The following is an 8,495-nucleotide window of genomic DNA, read 5'->3' on the forward strand; positions in this document are numbered from 1 at the left end:
TTCTGGCTCAGGTCATGATCTCAGGATCATGGGATTGAGCCCCACACTGGGTTTTGTGCTCAGCAGGAGTCTGCTTGAGAGTCTCTCTTTCCCCTTCCCTCTGCCCCTTTCCCCCACTCTTTCTGTAAAATAAACCTTTAAGAAAAATGAAAGATCAGACCACAGTTAAAAATCTTAATTTCCACATGTGTCTTCCTTCTCACCAAAATGCTGTATATTTCCTCAATTCAAAAACCTGGATTTACCCTGTGTTGTCTTATCATTAGAAACTTTCCTTCATTACATAGATTTCTTTCAAGTTGGTACCAGAGCCAGGAACGCAAGGCTCTATGTATAAGGGCACCTTTGCTGAAGGGGAGCCGAGGATTCTCTTCTCAATCAAGAGCTGATAGCCCACACCCAGTGTGTAAGGTTCTTGGATAATGCCATGTAAGAAGTAACAGGGAAAGCAGAAAGGGATCTCCGGATTTCATTTTCAACAGGGTGGCTTTGGTAAAGACTTAAATATATCTAGTTGGGAATAAAAATAGAGAGGTCTTAGGATTAAGTCCTATTGTTTGAAGAGTTTTTTTTTTTTTTTAAGATTTTATTTATTTATTCATGAGATACAGAGAGAGTCAGAGACACAGGCAGAGGGAGAAGCAGGCTCCATGCAGGGAGGCCAATGTGGGATTTGATCCCAGAACCCTGGGATCACGACTTAAGCCAAAGGCAGATGTTCTACCACAGAGCCACCCACGGGGTCCCTCTTTGAAAAGTTCTCAAAGTGAAGAAATTTAATAAGATTAAGTTTAATGAGGATTAATACTCCTAGTAAAATGCTGAAATTCTTTAAGAGAAGTTCATAAATTAAATAGAGGCATACATTTTTTTTATACTTTGTTTTATTGTGCTTCACAGATAGTGTGTTTTTTACAAATTGAAGGTTTGTGGTAACCATGTGTTAACCAAGTCTATTGGTGCCGTTTTTCTAACAGCGTTTGCTCACTTCAAGTCTCTAGGTCACATTTTGGTAGTTCTTGCAATATTTCAAACTTTTGCACTATTGTATTTGTTAAGGTGATCTGTGTTCAGCGATCTTTGATGCTACTATTACAACTGTTTTGGGGTGCCACAAACCACACCCATATGAGACCATAAACTTGATGGATGTATGTGTGGGTTTTAACTGCTTCAGTGACTGACTGTTCCCGTCTCCCCCCTCTCCTCCGGCTTCCTTATTCCCTTAGACACAATATTGAAGTTGGGCCAGTTAATATCCCTACAATGACCTGTAAGTGTTCTAGCGAAAAGAAGTCACGTGCATCTCACTTTACATCAAAATTCAGAAATACCAAGCTCAGTGAGGAAAGCCTGTAGGAAGCCAAGACAGGCCAAAAGCTAGGCCTCTTGTACCAAACAAAGTAGCTAAGCTGTGACTACAAAGGAAAAGTTTTTTTTTTTTTTTAATTTTTATTTATTTATGATAGTCACAGAGAGAGAAAGAGAGAGAGGCAGAGACATAGGCAGAGGGAGAAGCAGGCTCCATGCACTGGGAGCCCGACGTGGGATTCGATCCCAGGTCTCCAGGATCGTGCCCTGGGCCAAAGGCAGGCGCCAAACCGCTGCGCCACCCAGGGATCCCCAAAGGAAAAGTTCTTGAAGAAAATTAAAAGTGCTACTCCAGCGAACACACAAATAGTAAGAAGGCGGAACAGCCTGACTGCTGATGTGGAGAAATTTTGGTGGTCTGCTTAGATCGCCTCAGCCATAATATTCCCTCAACCCAAAGCCTGAACCAGTGAACTCCCTTCAATTCCATGAAGGCTGAGAGAGGAAGCTGCAGAAGAAAAGGTGGAAGCGAGAAGAAGTCGGTTCATGAAGTTTAAGGCAAGAGGCCATTTCGATAACACAAAAGCGCAAGGTAAAGCAGCCCGTGCTGAGCAGAAGCTGCGGCAAGTCATCCCGGGGACCTCGCCAAGGGAAGGTGGCTGCGCTGGACACCAGATCGCCAGGGCAGATGGAACGGCCTTACACGGGAAGAAGATGCCATCTAGGATCTTCAGAGCTAGACAGGAGAGGTCCAGGCCTGGCTTCAAAGGGCAGGCTGATCCTCCTACTGGGGGCTATGCAGCTGGTGACTTTAAGTTGCAGCCAACACTCACTGTCCATTCCAAAAATCCCAGGGCCCTGAAGACCGACGTGTTTCTACGCTGTGTGCTCTATAAACGGAACAACAAAGCCTGGAGAACACCACATGGTTTACTGAATACTTTAAGCCCACCGCTGAGACCCACTGGTTTGAAAAAATGAAATCCTTACTCTCTGACAATGCATCTGTTCACCCAAAAACTCTGATGGAAATATATGAGATTAATGCTGTTTTCATGCCTGCTAACACAGCATCCATTCTGTGGCCCATGGATCAAGGAGTAATTTCAACTTTCAGGTCTTATTAGTTAAGAAATACAGTTTGTAAGGCTACAACTGCCATAGATGATGATTCTTCTGGAAGATCTCAGAAATGTAACCTAAAACCTTCGGAAAAAGATCCATCATTTTAGATGCCCTTAAGATCATTCGTGATTGCAGGAGTTTGCTTCTCCCTCTACCCTCACCCTATTTGTGTTCGCTTTCTCTCTTTCACTCTCTTTCAAATAAATAAATAAACAAAATCTCTAAAAAAATAAAAAGAACATTTGTGATTCAGGACACCTGGGTAGCTCAGCTGGTTAAGCATGTGACCCTTGGTCTCCACTCAGGTCTTGATCTCAGGGTCATGAATTCAAGCCCTGTGTTGGGCTCCATAAGGGCATGGAGCTTACCTTAAAAAAAAAAAAAAAAAAAAAAAAAAGAAGAAAAATATTCATGATTCATGGGAAGAAGTCAAAGTATCAACATTAATAGAAGTTTAGAAGAAGTTGATTTCAACTGTTATGAATGACCTCGAGGGTTTCAAGACTTAGAGGAATAACTGCAGAGGTGGTAGGGATAGCAGCAGACCTCGAATTAGAAGCAGAACCTGAAGATGTGACTGAGTTGCTGCAACCTCATGATAAAATTTCAGCAGATGAAGAGTTATTATACTGATGTGCAAAGAAAGTGGTTTCTTGAGATAACATCTCCTGGTGAAGATGCTGTGAAGACTGTTGAAATGACAACAAAGGATTTAGAATATTATATAGGGCCAACCGGAGGGCTCAGGGGTGGAGCACCTGCCTCCAGCTCAGGCCATATCGGGCCCTGTGTCGGGCTCCCTGGATGGAGCCTGCTTCTCCCTCTGCCTGTGTCTCTGCCTCTCTCTGTGTCTCTCACGAATAAATAAATAAAATCTTTCAAAAAAAATATCATACAAACTTAGCTGATGAGGCAGCAGCAGGGTCTGAGAGAATGGATTCTAATTTTGAAAGAAGACCTACTTTGGATAAAATGCTCTCAAACAGCATTGCATGCTACAGAGAAATTGTTAATGAAGAGTCAATCTTTGCAGCAAAATGCATTGTCATCTGCTTTTAAGCCACTGTCCCATCACCCTAACCTTCAGCAACTGCCCCTGATCAGTCAGGAGCCATCAACACTGAGGCAAGACCCTCCACCAGCAAAAAGATTATGGCTCACTGAAAACTCACATGATGATTAGCATTTCTTTAGCAATAAGGTATTTCTTAACTAAGGTACGTATACTTGTTTAGATGTAACGCTATCGCACACTTAAGAGACCGCAGTAAAGTGCAAACATAACTTTTATATTCATCGGGAAACCAAAGCCTCACTTGACTTGCTTTACTACCGTATTTGCTTTATTGCAAGCGGTCTGGAACCAAACCCACAGCATGTCCGAGGTATGCCTGCAATAAACGTCACAATTTTCTCTAAGAGATCTCGAGTGGGGAAAATACCTAGTACTTTCTAATATGAACATCAGCAAACTTTTAACATTGTGGACCAAGAACTTCTCTGATGTGAGAGAAGCAGGAAACGCTGATCAACAGCCAACCTGTCCTTAATTCTCCTGAATGGAAATAAGGGCTCACGCTCTTCTTCCCAGCCGGCGGCGGCGTCAGGAAGCAGGGCAGTCAGGTGAGGCAGCAGCAACTACCCGAGGGGCTGTCTCTGGAGTATGTGCCATCTCAGGAGACCCAGTCCCAGCACTTCGGAATTCAAAGCACAAACTGCCAGGCTAAAAGCAGTTCAAGTCTTTTTTTTTTGTTGTTTTTTGTTTTTTAAGCAGTTCAAGTCTAATAAGTTACAGTGGGAAACAATCCCACAAGAAAACTTACCACCACATCTCCCTCCTGCGGAAGACTGTTTGCTGGCAGCCTATTTTTCTCCTCATTGTTGTGGTACAGGGCTCCATCATTCCTCATCACCAGGCTGTGCACATCTCGGCCAAGAGGAATCTGATTCAAGTTAACTTTCTGAGTTGCAACGCCAACACCCCATATTCCTAAAAAATAACAGTTTAAATGCCCCCAAAATCGAAGGAATACAAATATGAAAGAAGGAATTGTTTTTAAGAAGAATATAAGTTGTTTTTAAAAGAAGAGGCATACTATCACTGAACTATTTTTTATGTTCTAAAAAACAAATATTTTAAAAATAGGCTGCAGGGGATCCCTGGGTGGCTCCCCGCGGTTTAGCGCCTGCCTTCGGCCTGGGGTGTGACCCTGGAGACCCAGGATCGAGATGGTGTCGGGCTCCCTGCATGGAGCCTGCTTCTCCCTCTGCCCGTGTCTCTGCCTCTTTCATGAATCGCTCTCTGTCTCTCATGAATAAATAAATAAAATCTTTAAAAATATATATATTTAGGAAAAAATAAGTAAATAAAAGTAGGCTGCAAAGTACCCTATGTTCTCTACGGATGGAGCACAACCTAGGAGGTAAGAATGCGTCCTGAACCCGTACTGCCTGGGTGAAACCTCGGCTTAGCTACGTCATCTGGGGCAAGGTCTTTAACCTCCCTCTGCTTCCTCACCTGCGAACTTGGGCTTCTAACAGTACTTCAGTTATTAAGAGATACAGGAAGGTAACCTAGTAAATAGTTGGATCAGTGTAAGTATCCCCCCCAAAATCGGTTAAGTAAAGCACAGAGTATTTTTTATAAGATGTTAGCTATTATTGTCATCACTATTCTTTAAAAGACATTTTGAAAAAGCTACACAACAAATTTAAATGGCCCAGGGTTCTAGCCAAGCACTACTTGGAGAGGTGGGAAATCTGTCTTTAACTTTTCTGTCCATGGTGTGTGACAGAGAATATAGGACCTGGTCAAGATCACAAAGAGGAGAAAATTAATGATAGAAAAATGATTTTCTTACCCGTACCTTAAGTCAGTGAGTTTAAAGCCTTTTGGTCTAAGCTGATTTTAAAGCAAGCAGCTAACCAGTGAAACTGAATTACCTAGAGCTCTGGATTTTTGTCTCAAACTGTTTCCTTCTCAGTTTTTATCAAAATCAGTTAGGAGAAAATCTATAAATGGTAGAAAGTTTGAAGATCAGGTTGCCAATTTTTCTGAAGTGAGCAGCACTATCAAAAAGCTGCATGTCTGGATATTACCGTCTAGGCTTCCTAGATAATCCGACTATGTAATTTACCTTCCAGAGTGGGACAATTTTAAGAGTGACAGAGATGATAATACTAGCTTCGTGGACAACAGTTCTAGACGGGGTTAGAGTCTCCTTACCGCTAGAGAACTGTGCATGCTGTGATGCCCTTGGGCACAACTGTCTCAGGCTTGCATTGAGAGATCAATTTACAAACCCCAACAATGTATTTATCCTAGAGATGTCACTGAGGATGCCATCCTTTACAGAAAACCCACATGAAAACTTGTACCAAATTTAAGGTTCAAGAATATAATGGCTTCTCTTGAGAAAGGTAGATTGTACTTGAGAAGATTTTAGCAACCAGAGACATTTTGCAGTTTAGCTTATAAAAGAATGGAGGACAGTTTCCTTTTATTTCATATACTTAAGAATATCAGTATTTTACATTAATTAAGAAAATAAGCCCCAGAAGGATGTTTTATATCATTCAAGCTTGTCGAGTAAGAAGAGTATGGTTGATTGACTTACTCCCGGCTAGTTTTCCTATTTTATACCTATACTTCTATTTTTCAAGCTATATTTCACTAGAAGTTTTTTTTCTTACAACAAAGCTTTAAACAATATATTTCCTCATATTCAGTACAGCTCCAAGTTAACTCATTGCTACTCTAATACTCAAACAGGACTGTCATATGATTCAAGACACTCTGTAAATTTTTTAATGAGAAGTATAGATATTAGAATTCTAAATCTGCTGATTGCTTCAGAAGGCAACAGATCTTGGTATTTTAACAAGTGTTAAAAAAAATTCAGGATCGTAAGACTGATTCTATCCTAAGATAACACAGCAGGAATCTACACCTTATACGCTTGATCGAATGAAATGGAGCATCTAGTACCCATTCAATAAGGCCAGCGCCTTACACAGACCCAGTGCAAAACACATCTGTAAGTATGATTAATGCAAAGCAGGAATGGTAGTTCCTGTAATCTCATTTTATAGATATGCAAACTGAACCTAAAATAACTAAATTAACTACTTTAACCAGGATCACACAAGAGGTGGGGGGGGAAAAAAGGGGCTTTCCAAACAAGCTTTGTGATTTTTTTTTTACTGTCTCACTGATCTTTCTCATGTACCCCAAAACTGCTCTTACTATTTACAGTTAGGGCTCCCAATGGTAAAGAACCATTATACCCATGGGATCCCTGGGTGGCGCAGCGGTTTATCGCCTGCCTTTGGCCCGGGGCGCGATCCTGGAGACCCGGGATCGAATCCCACGTCAGGCTCCCGGTGCATGGAGCCTGCTTCTCCCTCTGCCTATGTCTGTGCCTCTCTCTCTCTCTCTGTGTGACTATCATAAATAAATAAAAATTAAAAAAAAAAAAAAAAAAAAAGAACCATTATACCCACCTGTGGACTGGATTTTGAATTCAAAGTAGCTTTTGTTTTGATGTAAAGGGGCGCTGGCTAAACAGCCTCCTGTCCCACAAATCCTTCTTCCATTTTTCACAATGACAACATCCGTTCCTGAATTAAAAAAAAAAATGCAGAGGCCGTGTCAAGTTTTCTTTTTTCAATTTTCTCATCCAACCATCAAGGTTCATTTGTTTCACTTTTAACGCTCAGCCAAAAATAGAGCCACGCTATATTCAGTCCAAAAGATACAAATGCTGATACATTCGAAACAATTTTTAGTTCACTGTCCCCGCCCCCCCCCCGAATGTTTGTATTTAATATTCATTTGCGGCCAGAGATCCTGTGTAGGCCACCCGGGAGGAGCCCCGCGGGAGGAGCGCTGGGCCGGGGGCTCGGGTCCGGGGAGGCGCGGCGCCGAGAGCCAGAGCCTGGGGGACGGGGCGGCAGGTGCAGGGCCCGGCGGGGGGGAGGGGCAGGACCCTCCACGGCCTCCACGCACAACACGGCCCGGCCGAGCGGGCGCAGACCGGGAGCCCCGCCAGGCCGCGCGCGGGTGCAGGGGGGCAGCTGGGGGGGCGGGGACCCGGGGAGCCCCGCGAGGCCATGCCCCGGTGGAGGGGAGCAGCTGGGTGGGGGGGTCCCCGGAGGGCCAGGGAGACTTGGGAGGCAGGGGGGGCGGGGAACCCGGGGACCCCGCGAGGCCGCGCGCGGGTGCAGGGGGGCAGCTGGGGGGGCCCGGGGGATCTGGGGAGCCAAGGGGCGGGTAGGAGGCGGGGTGGGTCGTGGGGGGGACGGGAGACCCGGGGCCCCAAGGGCCGGGGTCGGGAGAGGAGGCAGGGGTGTCCGGGCGCCCGGGGACCCGGAGGGCGGAGGGCGGGGGCCGGGGGCCGGGGCCGGGGCCGGGGGGGGGCGGCGCCCCGCGGGGCCGTGTCGCGTGGTCCCGCCGCGCGCCGGGGCGTGGGCCGTTGGGCCGGGGCGGGGGCCTCACCCATGTGCTGCGTGTCCAGCTGCACGGCCGGCATCTCCTTGAGGGGGATGTGCCCCGCGCCGCCGTCCCGGCAGCACCGCAGGCAGCAGAACACGGACGCGGCCATGGCGCAGAGACCCCGGCCCGCCGCCTCCGACCGCCGCGACCCCGCCCCGCCTCCCGCCCCGCCTCCCGCCCCCGCCGAGCGCCGGCGGCCCGGGGAGCGGCGCGCACCCCGACACAGCGACGCCCCCCGCCGGGAGGCCGCACTGCAGGCCAGGCCGGGGCGGAAGGGGCGGAGGTGCGCGGGGGGCGGGGCTGGGCGGGGCTGTGGGCGGGGCTGAGGGATGTGGGCGGGGCGGGGGGCGGGGCTGGGGGCGGGGCGGAGGCAGAGGGCGCGGCGAGCGGGCGGGCCTCCGAGCGCGGGGTCGCGGTGGCCTCTGCGGGATGCGCATCACTTTTTTTTATTTTTTTAAACATTTATTTATTTATTTATTCATGAGAGACAGAGAGAGAGAGGCAGAGACGCAGGCAGAGGGAGAAGCAGGCTCCACGCAGGGAGCCCGACGCCGGCCTCGATCCC

At 46.9% G+C, this 8,495-nt stretch overlaps 1 protein-coding gene across 1 annotated transcript in view; it reads right to left on the reverse strand.

The window, feature by feature from the left end:
* SPRYD7 (SPRY domain containing 7) overlaps nucleotides 1-8,113 on the reverse strand; it is an 18,051-nt gene extending 9,938 nt beyond the window's left edge. The window contains exons 1-3 of the mRNA XM_072783214.1: nucleotides 7,934-8,113; nucleotides 6,940-7,056; nucleotides 4,260-4,426 (exon numbers count right to left, since the gene is read on the reverse strand). Of these exons, the coding sequence (XP_072639315.1) occupies nucleotides 4,260-4,426; nucleotides 6,940-7,056; nucleotides 7,934-8,039 (390 nt within the window). The 5' untranslated portion in view covers nucleotides 8,040-8,113. The remainder of the gene's footprint in view (nucleotides 1-4,259; nucleotides 4,427-6,939; nucleotides 7,057-7,933) is intronic.
* Nucleotides 8,114-8,495: the final 382 nt, after the last annotated feature.

The sequence above is a fragment of the Canis lupus genome, chromosome 17, assembly GCF_048164855.1.
Source record: "Canis lupus baileyi chromosome 17, mCanLup2.hap1, whole genome shotgun sequence".
NCBI lineage: Eukaryota > Metazoa > Chordata > Mammalia > Carnivora > Canidae > Canis > Canis lupus.